The following is a 19,400-nucleotide window of genomic DNA, read 5'->3' as shown; positions in this document are numbered from 1 at the left end:
ATGATCACGACCAAAGCAGCGCATCCGCGGCGTAGCCCGCACACACGGCCGTGAGTAAGCCCGGACACTCCGATCCGCTGACCGGTGGCTGTGCGGCCGGAAGGCCCCTCCGGTAGACTGTAGGTGACGACGACGGCCGCGTCGCCCCCAATGTAGAATTGGTAATCTTGGTCTTGGCCTCTTTCTTCCTCCCTCGACCTCCCTCTAGCTGTTGGCCGTCTGAGAGACGCCAAGTTCGACCCTGCCAGTTCATGGCTAGAACAGCGTAAAAAGGCTCAGGTATACAATCAGAAAACGCACCAGTGGTGGATTGGAAAGTATCTTAGTGGTTGTGCGCTTATTCCCTCTCTCATCGTTATCGTGATCACCGAAGAAGACGAAGCCAGCGTGCTTGGTACACAGAGAAGACTAATCTCTTTATTGAAGTTGCCGTATCCACTAGATACATAGAAGATGGACTTGAAGGGCAATTCGATCAAGTTGGGCCTTGACCTATAAGACCTTGTCCTTATGTTGAGTGTCCTCTGATGGCAGGCATGTCTGGTTTACTTGTGGGGTTTTACGACGATGAGCTCTATGAGGTTTACGACGCGGTTAAATAGCAGAAATAAACCGCTTAGAGATGCCACGACCGCCACGGCCGCCATTATCGTCCTTTGTCTCAAGTGAAGCACTCTGCCCTGGCTTGTTCTTTCTTGGAAAAATGTCGTGACGTGCAGAGGATAGTATTCAACCTCCTAATAATACAAATTCTTGCACTTTGGACGGTGCAATACAACAATGGAGTTGAAAGACTGCAGTCCACAGGATGAGTAGCCATCCTTTTCGACGTCGGCTTTTCGACCTCGTAGGGTGGATCGAGATTCATATTGAACCCGCCACCAAGTATAGAATATCAGCATAGGGATGAGGTTCTCCATCGTGGGTTTTGGCTAATCACACCCGTTTACACGGTGAATCTCTCATCACTAGCTCTACTTGACTCAGTCGACTTATAATTAGGCAGCCATTTAGGAAAATAATTACGAACGCAAACACAGCTTTGCAATGTGATTGCCCAATCCATATCAGTCCACAGAAGCTCAGCCACCATCAAACACGCACCTTCACAGTACAAGGGACGAATCAACTTGGCTTCACTTCCACTAGGCGGGAACCAACAACTTGGCATCGTCGCAACCGTCGCGATACGCCGACAAGTGGTATCTGACGATGCTGGCTACGGCATTTACCTCGGGCTGGCCCGCCAAAGTCTAAAATGGGAGCTGAGGGACTAGGAAGACCGCGGCACCGAAGACGGCAGACAGCAAAAAGGTTAATGGGCTTTTGAGGGGGAAAGGGAGCTGACGGACGCCCGCAAATCCGTAGATACTGGACAGAGAGAGGGAAAAAAAAAGGGCTCGGTCTAGAATGGCAACAGTGAGGTGCGGCAAAGAGGGTGTGGTGTAGAGTTCGGATTGATTTGAGTTTGGGGAACAACATCGGATTATCGTCATTGGCGGGAAGTCAGGTATACTCCAGTGCTGGACAGTAGATTTTTGGGGACACAGCTTGGCCACTTGGAGACGGCGGTATCATGTGACGATCAAACAGCAATGCAAGGCCATCTGCCTCGGTCAGCGAAGCGAGTTGAAGAGTGTAAAGCAAGGTAAGGCCTTCCATCTGCATCGCTAAGAAACGGGCATATGGGATGGGATGGGATCGGACACCCGTAGATCTCTCTTTTTTCCTGTTCCTAGGATATTCAAGCGAGGGCGCGTCATTCCTAGAGGAGGCGGAGACCTAGAGGAAAGCCCATTGGTTTACATAGGCGCGAGAAAGGCGAATAGCAGCGACGGGTGAACTTGTTGTGGCCGCAGCAGGTTTTCTGGCAACGGATGAGGCGATTCAGCCCCAATGGCGGGGAACAAGGCCGCTCGGGTCGGTGTGTGGCGTCGGCGGGGAAAGAGCTGGGTCCGGGTTGGTGGCTTTTTTCTCGGTGAAGGCAGATTCCGCGCATAAGGTCAGGGTTCTCGAGGGGCTGACAGAGGCGAGGTTTTGGGCGCTGGGGTTTGTGAAGCTCCGCGGATTGTGTTTGAGACAATGAGTGCCAATGGTGGGAATTGTTTGAATGGCGAATGCTTGAATCCGAGAAGAACAGACCGAGGAGTGAGGCTGAGCAATCTTGAAGTGGAGACGCAACGGGAAGGCATGCAGGCACATTGGCGCACGACAGGTTGGAGGCCGTGATCCGTGGAGGCGTCGTCACCTTGGGGCAGGTGTGGCGTCGATACGTCTTCTCTTTCCAGTTCTCTCTCTCACTGCGATTATTTTTTTAATTTTATTTTTGGAGACACACGCAAAGGTTAAGCCCCCGCAATGGACCTGACTTCTAAAATGCGCTTGTCTGTAGAGATACGTACCTCCGAGGTACCTTTCGGAGCAGTTGCCTATGGCCCATGCTTCAAGTCTGAGGTGACACGGTGAGTGGTCGTTGATGAGGAAGGAGGGCTCCACAGCGTTTGACCCCTGGTCATCAAAGGGAAAGCGCCGGTTACCCTGTCAATGGGCTTCGGAAGATGGCCCCCTCTATGAGGTGCGTGGGTGCGTAGAATTAAACAACGGATCCCAGCAGCACATGCAACCACGGGAACGCGACACATCGAATGGGCGACGAACGGCTGTTGCGGCACTTGCTGATTGCTTGGAATCTCTGGCGATCGTCGCGGGTACCTTGCGCGGCGCAGCGACCATCACGGAAAACTGCGCTCGGGAGAAGGAGGGAGAGAAGAAGGAAGGAAAGAGGGCTCCGACTTGCATGTCGAGGGTGGAAGGTGTCACGATCCAGTATGTTCTTACTGAGCCTTTGGATTCGGAATCGATTCGGGTTCATACTCAGACCATGCAAACACACCGTATGAGAGAGAATACGAAAGCTTGTTGAAAGTGATACTAACGTCTGGCAGATGAACGGACAGAAAGGCCGGGCGGGAAATCGGACAGGTGGACAGACATTTTGACGGCTTGCCATGCCATGCAGCACCTGCACTGGACAGCAGTATGATGTATCCGTAAATTAGGGACAGACTTTCACGTCACTTTCATGTAATAAAAAAGTTGCACTCGTCTCTGGCGTGGCCATCCCATCCATACATTTGCTCGACAATGCCGGCCTGGCTTCTTTTTTGCTTCAGGGACCCAATCATGGCTCGTACTCAGTCGCATCCCTCACACCCAAACCTGGAAAGCCAGGACCCCCCATCGCCATGGTGTTACTGTTGGTTGCCCCCCTCTCCGAAATGGAAGCCTCCCCGCCAGCCCGCTAAGCTCGTCACACGCACCACCAGTCCACAGTCCACCACCACCACCATCTCTCACAAATTTTTGGGTTGCTGGCATCCGCAGGCTTTGAGAGCCGAAGGGGGACCCTGACAATGTCCACCCGTGAGGCCCGCGGCGACGTCACCCGCCCCCCAATTGCTCCGATGATGGAAGACCACAAATCACTGTCCGCACCTTGAGAAGTCTTCTCGAAGCTCTTGATCAGGTACAAGGAAGTGGGAGGTGTTGGAATATGCACATCCTCTTAAGCACACCAAGTAAGGTACTTGAGGCAAGGTAATCTGGCACTAAGCCGATATCAAGAGTACAGAAGCGAAAGGCGCCGCGCCACACTTGAAACGCGACAACTCAACCTCCATTTTGGATGGCGCAAACTAAGAGGTACCTACCACTGTACAGTATCCGTAAGGTACCTTAGCTGCGGATCCTTCCTCCAACTTGAATCCACACTGCCTTACCGATACCGCGTAATTATGTATGGAGCACGCAGTATGAGATCTACTGGAGCAAAGCAAAAAGGCTGACTGCACTGGCACAGCTCCACGCCTGTTTTGTCTTGCTGCTAGCTGGCTGGCTGACTGCTGGTGTTGCTGCTGCTGCTGCTGCTGCTGCGCAACGGTGGTAAACGGGTACTTTCCCTTTCAAAGCCTCCACAACGTGTTTGCGACTGGCAACTGCGCACTTGCGGTCGCTCCTTCAACCATCGCTACCCCTGTCCATAGGTACACAGTCGTGACAGTAAGGTACTCCTCCTCCCGCTTCCCAAGTAAAAAAAGTCCCATCCCATCAACACAACCCCCCCGGGTCCCATCCTGGTCATCCTGCGTCCTGCCCTGCCTCCCGCAGACAATCTGCTACGGCTCAATCAGCTTGAAACCGTGCCTTCCCAGGTTTCTCGAGAGACGTCCTCCTTGACCTCTCCCACCTTTCAACGTTTCGACCGAACGCATCCCTTCTTCTCCTCCTCTCCCTCACCTCCCTCACAAGTAACATATTCACTCCTCCCACAGGACCACAGCAGGACCACAGGTACCCCCTTGGATCTCTCCCGTCCACAACCCCGAAACCCGTCAGGCGCATTGAGTTGAGCACCGACCCGCGCGGCCATACCGCATTCCTCACCACAGCCCTCACTGCCCTCCTCGAGCTGTGCAACCCTACCGGCAACCTCCTTGAACAGCCTGCCCTGCCCTGCCTGGGATTGGAAGGCCAGAAAGCACGAGCAAAACCTTGCGCACCTCACCCACCACAACTGTACCTCAGTACCTTACCTCACGGGGAAGCAGGAGCAAGAAAGAAAGAAGAATAGGGGCTCAACTTACCTGAAAGTTGGACTGCCGACAGAGACCGATCCGACGACTCTGAGAGAGAGAAGGTGCGACTGTCTTGCTGCGCGACTGCAACTCTGCGACTCAACTCTCTGAGAAGCGCCGAACAGTCCCAACTTTCCCATCCTATCCACTTTCCACCTCGACATCTCCTTCCTCTCTCCCCCGCGACACCACTCTCTACCTCCAGCGCCCACCTCAATCTACCTAACGCCTACGGATACAACGTCTCTGACTGGCCAAGATCCAAGTCTGCACAGCACGGCGCATCCGCAGCACTGCCAACAACGCCGCCGGCCTCCCAAGAAGCAGCATCCCGCTCTCCCCGAGGGACGCGAATCGTCTTCCCGATCCATAGTCATATCCACCCACAGACTCTCCTGGCCACAAACATCAGACACTGGTTCCTGTGATTGACCCCCCGTACCATCGCAACCATGTCGTATAATCGTTTAGGCAAGTAACTTGGTCCCCTTCTGATATTGACCCTTGGCGTCATTCATCCCACATCTTCCTCTCCCTCCCGCACAAAGCCCAAGACCTGATTTGTCCCCAACAATCCCCTACTACCCTATGTATGGTCTATGGTCAAATCATCTCGTCATCCGTACCTGACCGCACTGCCTTTGTCAAAGAGCTTGCTTGTCCGGCGCATACTATCCGTACATCGAGGAAGTACGAATACGCACCTTCCGTGGCGCAAGCTTCTTTTCCTCTTCTACAACTACCTCCTTCTTGCCTCCCTAGCATCCTACTTCCGATTTACGGCAACTTCTTTGTGTAGACGGCCAACCTAACCTTCTCTTCCTGTAGACGACGATTACTACAACGACCGGATGGACCCCCGGTACCATCGTACGCCTTCGCCAGGCCAGCCGGCTCAGCATGGCTACCAACTAGAGGACAACCCATTCAACAACCAGGCACAGCAAGGATACCACCAGCCTCCTCCTCAACATGTCGACGACCCGTATGGACGCCCTAGTCCTCATTCTCAGCTTGATATTCCCATGGCACCTGGCCGCTACGGCACTCCCAGCGATCAATTACAACTGAACGCAGCAGTAAGCAATGCCCAAGATCCTTGATATCGAACTGGACTAACAGACATTCGCACATAGCACTCTGTTAGCAACTTGAGCGGTTACGATACACCAGTCAACCATGGCGACTACGGTGTCAACCCGGAAGCGCATCATGACGCCTACTACAACCAGTCTTACGAGCCTTCACCCCACGATCCTGCACACCCTTACGATCAACCTACCGGATACAACGAGTATGATGACAACAGGCCAATGCTGCCTCACCAGGACACTATGACCACCGATGGAGGATACCAGGACAACCCGACACCACAGCCAGCTGGAGGAGGTATCAAGAGGTGGAAGACCGTGAAGCAGGTCCTGCTATACCGCGGAAACTTGGTTCTCGACTGCCCTGTGCCCCCAAGGCTGCTTAACCAGCTTCCCCACGGTGAGCGTGACGAGTTTACACACATGCGCTATTCCGCCGCCACTTGCGATCCCAACTTCTTCTACGACGACAACTTCACACTTAGACAGAGGCTTTTCTCCAAGCCGAGACATACGGAGCTTTTCATCGTTGTCACCATGTACAATGAAGACGAGATCTTGTTCGCCCGGACAATGATTGGTGTCTTGAAAAACGTCGAGTACATGTGCAGTCGGAAAGAGAGCAAAACCTGGGGCAAGGATGCCTGGAAGAAGATTGTTGTCTGTGTCGTCAGCGACGGTCGTGGCAAGATCAACCCTAGAACCCGAGCGCTGCTGGCTGGTATGGGTGTCTACCAGGAGGGTATTGCGAAGCAACAGGTCAACGGCAAGGATGTCACGGCCCATATTTACGAATACACCTCTCAAGTCGGCATGACGATCAAGAACGACGTTGTCACCCTGGTCCCCAAGCAGCAGCCTGTTCAGATGCTGTTCTGCTTGAAGGAGAAGAACTCGAAGAAGATCAACTCCCACAGATGGTTCTTCCAGGCGTTCGGCCGCGTTCTTGACCCCAACATCTGTGTTCTCATTGATGCTGGTACCAAGCCCGGTGGAAACTCCATTTACCACCTTTGGAAGGCGTTCGACCTGGAGCCCATGTGCGCCGGCGCTTGTGGTGAAATCAAGGCCATGTTGGGTACGTTTGATGAAATAATTTGCTTCCAGTTTCGACATCTCTAACTGACGGTTTCTAGGCACGGGCGGCAAGCACCTCCTCAACCCCTTGGTGGCGACCCAGAATTTCGAATACAAGATGAGCAACATTCTCGACAAGCCCTTGGAATCCGCCTTTGGCTTCATTTCCGTGTTGCCTGGTGCTTTCTCAGCCTACCGCTACGTTGCCTTGCAGAATGACAAGAATGGTCAGGGTCCACTGGAGAAGTACTTTGCCGGTGAGAAACTTGAGGGAGCCGGCGCTGGTATCTTCACATCCAACATGTACCTCGCCGAAGATCGTATTCTCTGCTTCGAGCTTGTCACAAAGAGAAACTGCCATTGGATTCTGCAGTACGTTAAGTCTGCTACCGGCGAGACGGACGTACCGGACACCGTCACGGAGCTTGTCCTCCAACGTCGTCGTTGGTTGAACGGTTCCTTCTTCGCTGCTATCTACGCCATTGCCCACTTCTACGAATTCTTCCGGTCTGATCACTCTATCCTGCGAAAGCTCATGTTCTTCATCGAATTCGTCTTCAACACGATTAACATGATTTTCGCATGGTTCGCCATTGGTAACTTCTTCCTGGTCTTCAAGATTCTTACGACGAGTTTGGGCGAGGACAACTTGCTTGGTAGGACTGGCGAGATCCTCGGCGTCGTCTTCACTTGGCTCTACGGAATTTCACTCATGACCTGTTTCGTTCTCTCCATGGGTAATCGTCCAGCCGGTTCCGGTGCTTACTACATCACAATGGTTTACTTCTGGGCGCTTATAATGATGTGAGTATATTCTGAACGACTAAACGATAGCAAGCTTACTAACATCCCCATAGCTACCTGTTGTTTGCCGCTGTGTTTATTGCTGTCAAGGCTATTATCGCTGATGTCAACGATTCGAACGGCTTCAACGTAAGCGATCTCTTCAAGAACCCGGTCTTCTACACCCTCATCATTTCCGTCATGTCGACTTACGGTATTTGGTTGATCGCCTCGCTGCTCATGTTTGACCCCTGGCACATGATCACCTCCTTCGCGCAGTACATGCTTCTGACGCCCACCTACACCAACATTCTCAACGTCTACGCATTCTGCAACACTCACGATATTTCGTGGGGTACAAAGGGTGACGATGGCGCCGAGAAGCTGCCTACCGTCAGCACCAAGGATGGTTCCGGAAAGACCGATCTTCCCGATGAGGCTGATCTCAACGCCCAATACGAGCGCGAGCTCAAGGTCTTTAGCGCCAAGTTCGTTCAGGAAGTTAAGCCCCCAACGGACTCGCAAAAGGCTGAGGCTCAAATGGACTACTACCGTGGTGTCCGTTCTGTCGTAGTGTTGGCTTGGATGATCTCCAACTTTGGCCTTGCTGCCGTCGTCCTTAGTGCCGCTGGCCTGGAGAGGATAAGTCCTACCGCCAGTACCACTGACGATACGGACGGCCGTGCCAACATTTACATGTCGGTCGTGTTGTGGTCAGTGGCGGGTCTTTCTTCTTTCAAGTTCATCGGCGCGATGTGGTTCCTCGTCGTCCGCATGTTCAGAGGTGTATGATTGCTGGTGGTTACGAGCATTATGTGTAGCGGGGATGATTACTTTTCTGACGACTTTTGGTTTCGTGAGCATTATACCCACCCCTTTCTTTTGGAGAAGAGGGCTATGTGGATGGCGAACACGACTTTGGAGAAGAGTGTCCGAACTCCTCCATCATGTTTTGAGTACGATCACGGGGTTGGATGTAACTCTAATGACTTTGCTTTTATATTTAACTGCTATGCGCTTCTGTACTTGCTCAACCCTATCTTTCCTCTCTCGTCCTGCCTTTACCCGCACCCGCCATCTCTCGCTGCGTTTCGGGTTCTCTCGTATCACCATGGACCCGTCTTCGTTGGAGTTTCTTTTCGTTCTCATTCTTCTGCATGTCTCTCGAGGTTCTACATCGTCTCACCACCCTTGATGGGTGACAGCGGTGGCAGTGAACCTTGATGGGGCGCCTCTTGGCGGGGTAGCGGAGTGCGACGTGGCTTAGAGAGGCGGGTTGAGATAGACGAGGGCAAGTTTTCTGAGAAAATGATGACGAGACAATAAACAAGACTTTTATCTGATGTGAGAATGTGCGATGAATGTGCAATGAATGATTCGGTGAATACGAAGGTTGGGATTGCATACATGCTTAAAGTTAACAACGTTATTTTCTGAAGTCCGAGTGAGATATATTGCTCTTCCTCCTTGATGTGGATGTTGTTTAGTCGCTTGTCCCCGGATCGTCGAAACGTTTCAAACTTTTATTGATTTCATGGGTGTAAGGCAGACGGGAATGGATGAGCTTCGATGCAGCAAAAAGAAGAAGAAGAAAGTCACTATTCATGAGTGTATGATTGAACCAATTTGGGAATCGTATTTACTGCTTTTTTGGGGAATAACCTCTCACACTTATATAGCCGCAGCGCGGCGAAGGACTGAGGGAACAAGGGGGGAGCGAGCAGACTTTCTGAATAGAGTGACTTTAAGTCCCAGGACGATGACCGCCGCTCTACGAGGCCACCTCCTTGCCAAGTCTCTCGAGCTCCTGCTTGATAAACTCGTCGGCGTTGAGAATCTCCGTGCTGCCGTATACCACTCTCCTCCTCGCGCGATCGCCGCCCGTCCGCTCAACCCACTCCTGCAAGTTTCCGTACTCGTCCATGCTGCCGCCGCCGACGGTGAAGACCACGGCCTCGGAGAAGCCCTGGCGACGCTGGCCGAAGCTGGCGCCGGTGCCGGCTGCGGCTTGGCCGGGGAGACCGCCCGGTGCGGAGGAGCCGCCGGCGCCGGCGCGGATGGCGCTGGGCGGGGGCATGGTGCCGCGGGCGTTGGCGGAGCGGGGGTCAAAGTAAAGGTAGTTTTCCGTCTTTGCAATGGCGGAGCTGGCGGCTGTGGAGGGGTCCATGATGGACTCGACAATCTTTGTGATTGTCAGGTCGCGGTTGGCGGGGAGGAAGTTCTTGATGCCGCCGATGAGTGACTCAAAGTTTGAGGATAGGCCAGTAGGGACGCCACTTTCCTTCAAACGGTCGGTGAGGCGGTTGGAGATGGAGGAGAAGCGGCCAAAGATGTCTGATGAGCCGGCCTGGTTCGTCGTCGGGTTGGAAATCGTGGTGAGCTGGGTCATCTTCGTGGTGGCGCGGACTCTGTAAGAGCGGGTGGTCAGTACCAAAGAGTAGAGTAGAAAATACTAGCGACATGTCAGGAGGAACTTACTGTCGGATGTATGGCAGAGAGGTTGTGTCTGCGCCGCACTCTGTCAGAGCTTTCTCGAAGCCTTCCCACTCCGCCCGGCTGACGTCTTGTTCAGTGCTAAGATACCAGATGACGAACAATCTCAGCTTGTCAACCGGCTCATCGCCCTTTGCACTGTCCTTAATGAGCTCCAGTATTTGAGCCTTGGTCTGCTTCGCGGCACCCTCCTCGACTTGGAAGAAGTTGTCGAGTTGCCGGTTTTTTATGCCGGTCAGAAGTGCTGCTAAGATATTCATGTGCATGTCGAGCACAGCCTTACGCTCGCGAAGTTCCGGCAGGAGGGTAATGGCCGCCTTTAGGTGTTGCGCGCTGGCGCTGGTATCATTCTGAAGGTCCTCCAGGTCTGTCACTCCCGTCTTCTTGGTGACTGCCGCCGCATCCTCCTTATACCTTGTCAACTCGGCGTCGATATCCTCGGCTACTTGAGGGAACGGCACAGCCGCATTCTTGGTCCAGAAGAAGTCGCTCGCCGTCAAGTCGTAAGCCTTCTTGGTGTTTCCCTTGGCAGGGTTGTTCTCGTCTATGGGCGTCTCTATCGTGATTCGGTTCAACTTCATATTCAAAACATCGTGGACCAGTGATTGGTAGGTCCAAGAATGGGAAAGCATGGGTATTAAATCAACGTTTCGGTCGAGAATGATAAGGACAGGTCGTGACTGTGGCGTTCCTGCCGACGCTGGGCGGGCGCTTGAAGAAAAGAGGTTTTCTTTGGAATTGAGAATGTGGTCGCGAAGCTTTCGATCAAGCTTGGCAGAGATCATTTCCGCGGCAGCGCCCTTGGGGCACCGGATGATGGGAATGACGCCCATGGTGACAATGACGCTGAAGAGGCCACTAACAATCCTGTCCACCACCCTGTCCAGCTCCTCGTCATTCGTCGTTGCGCTGTTCAGTGCCCAGTATGTGTGGTCTCGTTGCATACCCAGGTTGAAAAGATCTGGCTCGGCAACGATGAAGTTCAGATACTGATCCATGAGTCTGGCAATGTTGTCCGATGTGCCGGCGGTTATCGTCTGCTCCGCAAAGTCTTCAAGCAGCGGTCGAGGGATGGAGGATAAGAAGTTTAGGTATGCGGGAGTGTATAGGCCCTTTTGGAGATCGCTAGTGATGTGTTGGAGGTTTTGCGCCGTAGGTTCGAGGAGGTAGATGACGGGTACGTCAGGGATAGCATGTCTCGATGCTCCAATGTGCCTGGACTCACGTCAGTAGGATGCCGGGCTCTTGAGGCAAGTAGCCTTACATGTGCATCGTGATTCCTAGCCCTCGCAGATCACTGACACGGAGAACACTGCTGATGACATCGCGGCCAAGGTCATCGAAAACCAGGACCTTCCACAAGGGCTCGCCATCCGAGGTGATGATTGCGCCTGTCGGACCAAGTGCGCCGCCGTTGGTCTGAGTGTTCTCGGTGTCGTTATCTGAGTAGGAGTCGTTCAGGCTGAGGAGCTTTTTTAAAGCGGCTTCAGGTCTAATTAGCTCCAAAGCTCTCTATAGAACATGGGCGCAATAGGTTATGCGACGTACAGATCTGGCGATCGCGCAGTGAGTGGCCCTTCGCTGCCATGACGATGGTGGGGGAGCTTTGCAGCTCTAGCTAGCTTGGAGAGCTGTTGCTGCCGCCGGAGAGGTGTTGGTGGGTTATACAAAATGAAGGCCAGACCTGGAGACTGCTACCAAACGTGTATGCTGCGCCTTTTCAATCAATCGTTCTCCGTGGTCGCGTTGTGCAATCGAGGTTGACGTCTTGCTGTTGCGACAGACAGAGGTACGTACACGGCTCCAGCATCGGTGTCCTCAAAGTGCCGTCTAGCCACATTTCCTGGATGATTCCGCTGACCTGCCCTGTGCTTGTGCTGGAGTGGATACCTTGGTACCTGCCTCGCACGATGTCATGGGACGGCAGTACTGAGCCTCCGTGATCCGACGGGCGGTGAGAGCCAGGTCAGCACCTAGGTACCTAGACACGCTAGAGCAGATTGGGCCGGCGAACTGAGTTGCGCAGCTGCCGACAGAGGCCTGTGGCTAAAAAGGTGCAGCGCGGAACTGGGAAGGCACGAGGGGCCTGTCCAGTCACAGCCAAGGCAAGTCAGGTCCGTCCGTGGCCCCTTCCGACTTGGAAAGTGTTGGCCCCTTCTGGCTCAGACCCACCTCGCAGTCAGTCATGCCTAAAAAGTGCGGCCACAAAGTGACCTTCCCGCCTCCCTTTGGACTGGCCACTGCGAAACAATGACCAGCTTTTCCTCCTCCGCAACGACAACTCATCCCGCTTCTTCCTCCTTCACCATCAGCACAAGTCATCGCCAACCGCACGGAAAATAATCGACAGGAAGACGCGTCGGAAAGGGCCTCTGGCGACAATTCTGAGCGACTCTGGATCTTTATTTTCCGGAACTTTTGAAGGCGGCACCGGGCATTTAACTTGCCTGTTTGATTGCCGCTTCTTAGATTTACGGCGATTGTTCCATTTCGTCCCCTTCTTTTTTGTGACTGTCTGCGCTCGCTCTTTTCTTCGGGCAGTCGACGGTCATGTTGTAATCTGCGCGACCTTCATCAATCCACGCTGCGAACCACGTTAAGGTCGCGAAGCCAGCTCTCCTCAGAAGGCAAGATAAGTCGCGCTGAACAGAGAGTGAGAAAGAGAGAGAGACACGAACTGCAGGGTATGATACACTTCTCCCCCCAAGCCAACCTCACATTGTCTGTCCCCTTTCCCACGCTTCCCAACACCTCCCCTTTCCCCCAAATCACTCATCTGTCCAACACACCGCCATCATGATGAGCGCGATTCCCATCAACATCATCCGGTCACCATCCACTCCTCAAAGGAGACGCAGACATGGCGATGTTTGTTTGAGTGAAAATTCTTGATGAAGCCATGGCGTTCGAACTCAACCCGCACTGGACTTGTGCAGCGATGAATTTGCAAAGTCGGAACAGATCAGGGGCAGACGCAGACACTACGCGCGTGGAAATGTGGACAAGGACACGAGTGAACCTCATGTTTAGAATGTTTTGCAAAGCAGAACGCCTTGTTCCGCGGCGCGGCGGGCATCGGTTGGTACATCCACCATGCGAAAAGGGATACATGAGGGCCAAGAGCAAGCAGACCGGGCAATTCAGACGACTCAGTTCCTCTCAAGGATACTTGTCGATGTTCCGAAGAGTGGCTTTCATCCTCCACCTCTTCAGCTTCGCGTACATCAATCCCACTCCATTCGACTTCGCCATTCAAGACTTGCTGCGCAAGTTGCAGACAGACGGGATATTGGATTGGGTGCAGAGGGCGGGTCTACGGGCAGTGCACCTGACCCTTCCCCCCCTCGAAGTACGCTGTCTCGGGCCTTGGACCTCCACCACAGCGAACGGCCGGCTGGATGTAGCCCACTGGAAACAAGGGACCACCCAACACCTTTTGGCCACCTCAACTCAGCTCGCCTTCACCACTCGCCGTCGGCTAGGAGACAGACAAACCACGCGGGAAAACAGAAGCACTGAGAAAAGAACGTCTGCCATTGAAGCCAAATCAATCACCTCCCGGCGCGGAGTCGATTTTCACTGCAATTCAATCAAGCGTCCATCACCCATCAATCACGCAACCCAGGAAAACTACCAACAAACACTTCAATGCCTTCCATTTCCAACTACGCAAGAGGGCGACCTTCCCAGCTTCTTCTATAAGTGCTCTTCGGGAGTCGGCTTCTCCTCCAGTCCAGCACTGCTAGCTCTTCCGGGGTTCCATCAACTGCGCCTTCCACAGGCACCAAAGCATCAAACGATTTCACTACAGACCGAGTGGTCGTGGGATCAAAATCGCACTTCTAGATGTCAATCTCACATCAACACTCCCTACACAAACCACACACGCAGTCTTGCCATATCCATGCCGTTCCTGATTGCTAACCAATTTTTACAGTCCTCTCCAGGCAAGATACAACACGATCGCCCTCCATCATTCCCCTACCATCAGAATTCTGTGTCTTCGGCGCATTCACCACATCACAATCCCTGCCGCTTCGACGCATTCAGACTAGTGCACTCCTCCATCACCCACTGCCACATCAAGGTAAGCTGCAAGCCCACGGCCGGCAATTAACCGTTCCGGCCCCCGTCCTTCTCCACTTCATGTTCCTCGACAGCAGTTTTAGCTGGCAGGAGTACCTATCAAGATTTTATTCCACCCATCGAACCTTAACTTCCCCAAACTCTTATCTCCACCCCACCTCTTGAAAGAGTTTCTTTTCTCATACCCCAAATGCTTCCATCCCTGGCGGCGCCCAATCAGCGTCGAGTCTTCTTCCCTCGCTCGTCTGATCACCCTGCCGCACCGTCAAGCTAGAAGGCGTGCCAAAAGTAGTGCACCTCCATCGGATAGATGCTAATTGGCTCAAGCTGTGCAGTGCTCTCCACCAATGATTGTATGAGGATTTCCTAAACTTCATCGTCTCTCACTGCGTCTTCTTCCATAACGGAGGAAGAGGCCGATATAATGCAGAACTGGCAGCAAAATGGCCAGACGGGTTCTGCTCAAGGCCACAATAATATGTGGTCGGGCTCCTACGCGTTCCCTGATGGATCCAACCAGTTCGATGCCTCCCAAAATTGGCAGCATCAAATTCCCAACCAAAATGCTTTCCCACAACTTGCCCCACGAGGGGGGGGCAACACAAACGAGAATAATCTCTATGCTTCACCACATCAAGGGCATGCCGTCGTAGCCAACGACCACAACGGCATGTCGACATTGAATCACGGCAACTTCCATAACGGCCATGGCCAATTCTCGCTTGATACTGCATACACAGACGCTGGCCAAGAAGACCCTTTGGCTAGTTTAAGTGAATACCCCCAAGACTTATACGGCCAGCCGAGCAAGGCTGATTTCAACAACGCCAACATCGACAACCTCAACCACAGTCATACCCCTGACTTCACACAGCAACAATTTCAATACAACGGTCAGGCCAATCAGCTGTTCAATGGAAATGTTCCTCAATATACCGAGGCTCAACTCATGCCTCAGCATGGCCACCAGTCCCAGGCGCAGCTGCAGCAGCGCTTCGACTCTGTTCCCCAGTCATTCTCACCCGCTCCTCAGGGCTATGTTCCATCACCTCAACAACATCAGGCTCAGCCTGAGAGAGTCTTTTCTCAATCACCTCATCCCTTTCAAGGTCAGCCGCCTCGTCAACAAAACAGCCAGGGATTCTCTACCCAAACGCCTCCGCCATCTTTCCAGCAAAATCAACCGCCGCAATACCAGCAGAGCAAGTTTGTCCCTCAGCAAATGTCTTATGCTCAGCCTGTAGCAAGATCACCTTTTCAACCCGTTGCTGCAAGGCAGATGCCAGGTCAGGATCCGGCACCTCAGCAATCTCCGCAAGCCCAGCAACAACAGTCCATACACCAGGTCAAGCCAGCCCCCTCACCGGCGCCGGCTCGTCAACTTCAACCACAACAGCCGCAGCCACAGCCACAGCCGCAGCCGCAGCAGCAACCACAGCAGCAGCAGCAGCACAACCATCAGCAGCCGTTGCAGCCATCACAACCGCAGCTCATCGCTGCAGCACCAGTTTCTCAACCTGAGACGCATGTCATCGACCCTGCGCTCCAACCTGAGCCGGCGCCGCAGAAGAAGCGCAAGCGTGTCGTCAAGAAGGAGCCTGAACCTGAACAAGCCGACTCCCCTGGCGATGCGACTGTCAAAAAGGGAGAAGATGGAGAAACACTGGTCCTGCCTTCTAGCACCGAGGAAGAATTGTCTCTCCTGGCACAATTTAAGAAACGCAACGCCACATCCAAGAAGCAGTTCCCTCCCATTCCCGGAGCTTCGTTTCTTGTTGCTACTGGCTCAGCCAAGTTGATCCCGCCCAAGAGTTACGACCGACTCGCGCCTCTAGTCGCTTTGCCGTCACCCAATGGAAGACGTATCTTGCCTGAACTCCGCCCCGATCTTCCGTGTGAGATTCAAGGGAGATTCATGGAAAATTACAAGCCGTCTCCAAACTTTGTCGGAAAGCCGGACGATCGCGAGACGGAGGCAAGACCTCTCATCGACCAATATCAACGTGAGATGACGAGCTTAGGTCTTCGGCGACCTAAGTACGCCGACTACCCCTTCGCCTTCCAGGAACAGCTCAAGGCCGACGAGGCCGCCAAATCCAAAGCCCAGAGAAAGGCTCGAAAGGAAGAGGAAGAAGAACGAAAGAAGCCCATTCGTCCTGAGAAGCGGCCAGCAGACCCTATTGAGGGTGCTGTCTGGGACATCCTTGGCATTGTTTACATTGATCCTTCCGCGACTAGAACTAATGCGCTCATTGCTGGCGCCGTTCAGTCTCTGGGTGAATTTTTCATTAAGCTGAGATCGGAGACGAACCGTTTGAAGCAGGAACTCGACCAAGCAACGAAGGAGAAGAAGCCTGAGAAGGAAATTGCAGAGTGGAACAAAAAGCTCGACGTCAAGAAGGAGACCTTCACTCGAGTTTGCGAAGCGGCAGCTAAACATGGCGATGAGGCCGTGCTGGAGAACTTTGGCGGTCATCAGAAGGGCATCTTGAGTCTGGTCAACATGTTGATAGGCGCCATAAAGGCTGGTGATTTCAGCGGACCTCTGCCCAAGGCTCTTCTTCGATTCATGTCAAATATCAGCATGTTCAAGAAAGTTACAGAAGCTGTCAACTTCGAGAACGTGCGGAAGCGCCTTGCTGACAAGGGCGATGCTGAGGTCAAGGAACTGGTCCGTACGATAGCGTCGAGGATTAAGAAAGACACAGAAACAGCCAATGGGGTCGAGATCAAGAAGACAACGTCGGCTGCTCCTGTCAACAAAGTCACCAAACCGGTCGCTAAGCCTATTGATGGCTCTCCTGCTAAGAGAGTCCGGGATGAGGAAATCGATTCTCGCATTGCCAAGAAACTAGCCGTCGAGTCAACAACAGGTGGTGTGCTAGGTAACAAGGTCGGGGCCAAGCCGGTTGCCGGAAGTCTGCAATCCAAATTTGCTGGTGTAAAGCGACCAGTGCAATCGACTACCCTCGCTAGCAAAATTCGGGCGCCTAAGCCAGTTGGGCCAAGGGACGTTCCTAAGGGTGAGCCTTCGAAATCCGAAGGACCCAACACGGCCACGCCTATGGATGTAGACAAGAAGACAGCAGCATCGGCGGTTAAGCCCGAGTCAAGGGCGTCTGCTCCCAAGGCTGCTGTCTCCAGCGGCTCCTCTTTGTCCAGCATTGCTTCTCTACTCGACTCCATTACCGCGCCTAAGCCAGACGGGCCCTCAACACAGGCGAAGGATTCGAGCAAGAAAGATATCTCGGAAACACCTGAACAAAAGGCAAAGCGACTTCGTAAAGAGGCCCGCCGCCATCTACGTGTGAGCTTCAAGCCCCCTGAAGAGCTGGTGGAGATTCGCATTTTTACCAAAGAGGTCGCAGAAGGCGAAGATAATATGACCAAGGACGCAGCGGATGACCGATCCGAGGGTATGATGCTCAAACAGCGCAATTACAATGAGGATGATGACGAGGAGGACGAGTTGCCAGAGAAGCCTTGGACCATGCCTACCCTCGCCGACCTTTCTGGAATCCCCGAAGACATTCGCAACAAGTCTTACGTTACTCGTGGCGGTAACCTGACTTTCCACACAGAGGAACAGAAAGCCATAGAGGAGCGGGAGAAGAGGGAGCTTATGGTCACCTACATGGACATTGCCGACATTCCGCCTACACCCAAGTCTCCAGCTCCCGAGTCTGCGACAGTCACGAGCGATTCTGAGGGCAAAGTCTATCAGTTGCCTCAGGGTGAGCCGAAATTTGACGAGATCCACAAGCGCTGGAAGGAGACACAGACATTCGGTTGGGAGGCGGCGCAATACTATGCTCGCAAGCGCCTTGATGCCAAGGACGACCCCGGTGCAAAGATCAACTCGATTTTGGGCAACCTTAAGCCAATTGCCCCGGCCGTGGTGCCCGAACCGTACAACATGACACCGCCCAAGGAGAACGCGCAGCCGATCCTGCCTCCCGCAGTGGAGATGCAGCCTATTCCGGCGATACCTTTTGACGACAAAGTCCACAGCATTCTCACCTCCGACGAGGTGAAGACCTGGCGTGATGCCAACCCGTTCAACTCGGCTACCCCGCAGACTCACCGACGCTACGATTACCCGGACCCAAACATTCAAGCAGCCGCCGACCAGGTTGAGGAGGCGGCTGAGACGTTGCGAGGACTGCCATACCCGGCGACTAGTCCACCAGCATACTTGGCAAATGACCAGGAAAGAACGAGAGAGTGGTGGGCCGGATACCAGAAGGACGTTACGGCGAGAGCCAGGAAGGAGGCAGAGGATACGGCTCGTAACGCACCCCAGAACGAGGCCCAGACTCAACAACCCGCTGCATCTGAAACTCAAGAGCAGCAGTGGGCAGCTTACTACCAGCAACAGCAACAATACGCACAGTACATGGCCATGCTCCAGGGCGGACAACCTCAGCAATCAGCTCAAGCAGCACCTGCCCCGGCTCCCGCGGCACAGCCTACACAGGACTCCCAGCTTCAAGCGATGCTCGCTCAGATGGCCCAGCAGCAGCCGGCAGCGCAAGGCAACGCATATGGGCTGAACCCATCAGACACTGGTTACCAGCAGCTGATGATGCTCGCACAGCTCCAGCAACAACCCCAGCAGCAGCAGCAAGCACCGCCTCCGCCAGTCGTTCCACAGTCTCCGCCTGAGCACGACGCGAACTCGTATAAGCCTCCTCCTCACCTTCAGCGCCAGCTTGTGGACTACAGCGACCGGGACACTAGAGACGAGTTCGAGCATCACGGTGGACGCGAGCGGGATAGGGAACGTGGCCGTGATCGTGATCGCGAAGGAAAGGGTGGTAAGCAGGGCAAGAACCGCAAGGGCAACGCTCCTGGCGGCGCCACGCTCGCTCCCCATCGCCCTGTCAATCGGGCTCTCATCGGAACCAAGCCTTGCAGCTTTTGGCAGCAAGGCAAGTGCGCTAGAGGGGAGAAGTGCACTTTCAGGCACGACAATTAAATCCGCAAACGCCACGCGGATCATGTACATCCTAGTCACATTTGGCTGGATCTGGGGAACAGGAACCCCGGAATTTTCTTTTGTTATAATACTCGCCGAACGTGGGAAGTGAAACAAGGATTCGGGCTCGTCCCGTGAGACAGAGGTTGGTGAAACGAAGACAGCCCGGGGAATGTGACAGGGCAGAGGTCTTTTTCATCTTGTTTTTCGGCATAGCATTATCAGGAACTGGGGTCTAGCATTTGCATCAACGAAACC

The 19,400-nt window shown here is 53.7% G+C and overlaps 6 protein-coding genes across 6 annotated transcripts; 4 read left to right on the top strand and 2 right to left on the bottom strand.

Annotated features, from left to right (window-relative positions):
* Positions 1 to 1,765: 1,765 nt before the first annotated feature.
* On the bottom strand, positions 1,766 to 2,197 carry CPAR01_15404 (uncharacterized protein; the record flags this gene model as incomplete). Its single annotated transcript, XM_060499653.1, has 1 exon — positions 1,766 to 2,197. A coding segment is annotated over one exon (432 nt), but the record flags the coding sequence as incomplete, so codon positions are not given.
* Positions 2,198 to 2,617: 420 nt separating this feature from the next.
* Positions 2,618 to 5,062, top strand: CPAR01_15403 (uncharacterized protein; the record flags this gene model as incomplete). The annotated part of the gene is made up of 3 exons (XM_060499652.1): positions 2,618 to 2,894; positions 4,212 to 4,575; positions 4,651 to 5,062. 3 exons carry the CDS (start codon positions 2,618 to 2,620, stop codon positions 5,060 to 5,062), a joined length of 1,053 nt encoding a protein of 350 aa, XP_060341652.1.
* A 423-nt stretch (positions 5,063 to 5,485) lies between these two features.
* CPAR01_15402 (chitin synthase I) lies at positions 5,486 to 8,377 on the top strand (the record flags this gene model as incomplete). The annotated part of the gene is made up of 4 exons (XM_060499651.1): positions 5,486 to 5,713; positions 5,771 to 6,803; positions 6,862 to 7,606; positions 7,660 to 8,377. The coding sequence occupies 4 exons, from the start codon at positions 5,486 to 5,488 to the stop codon at positions 8,375 to 8,377; spliced, it is 2,724 nt and encodes a 907-aa protein (XP_060341651.1).
* A 979-nt stretch (positions 8,378 to 9,356) lies between these two features.
* Positions 9,357 to 11,666, bottom strand: CPAR01_15401 (Sec1 family protein; the record flags this gene model as incomplete). The annotated part of the gene is made up of 4 exons (XM_060499650.1): positions 9,357 to 9,993; positions 10,064 to 11,293; positions 11,343 to 11,562; positions 11,627 to 11,666. 4 exons carry the CDS (start codon positions 11,664 to 11,666, stop codon positions 9,357 to 9,359), a joined length of 2,127 nt encoding a protein of 708 aa, XP_060341650.1.
* Positions 11,667 to 13,187: 1,521 nt separating this feature from the next.
* On the top strand, positions 13,188 to 14,195 carry CPAR01_15400 (uncharacterized protein; the record flags this gene model as incomplete). Its single annotated transcript, XM_060499649.1, has 1 exon — positions 13,188 to 14,195. One exon carries the CDS (start codon positions 13,188 to 13,190, stop codon positions 14,193 to 14,195), a length of 1,008 nt encoding a protein of 335 aa, XP_060341649.1.
* Positions 14,196 to 14,588: 393 nt separating this feature from the next.
* On the top strand, positions 14,589 to 19,142 carry CPAR01_15399 (uncharacterized protein; the record flags this gene model as incomplete). The annotated part of the gene is made up of 1 exon (XM_060499648.1): positions 14,589 to 19,142. The coding sequence occupies one exon, from the start codon at positions 14,589 to 14,591 to the stop codon at positions 19,140 to 19,142; it is 4,554 nt and encodes a 1,517-aa protein (XP_060341648.1).
* Positions 19,143 to 19,400: the final 258 nt, after the last annotated feature.

The sequence above is a fragment of the Colletotrichum paranaense genome, assembly GCF_030867605.1.
Source record: "Colletotrichum paranaense strain IMI 384185 chromosome Unknown Scaffold_19.1, whole genome shotgun sequence".
NCBI classification, from domain to species: domain Eukaryota; kingdom Fungi; phylum Ascomycota; class Sordariomycetes; order Glomerellales; family Glomerellaceae; genus Colletotrichum; species Colletotrichum paranaense.
The sequence above is the reverse complement of the archived record's forward strand: the minus strand, read 5'-3'. Positions and strand labels throughout refer to the sequence as shown.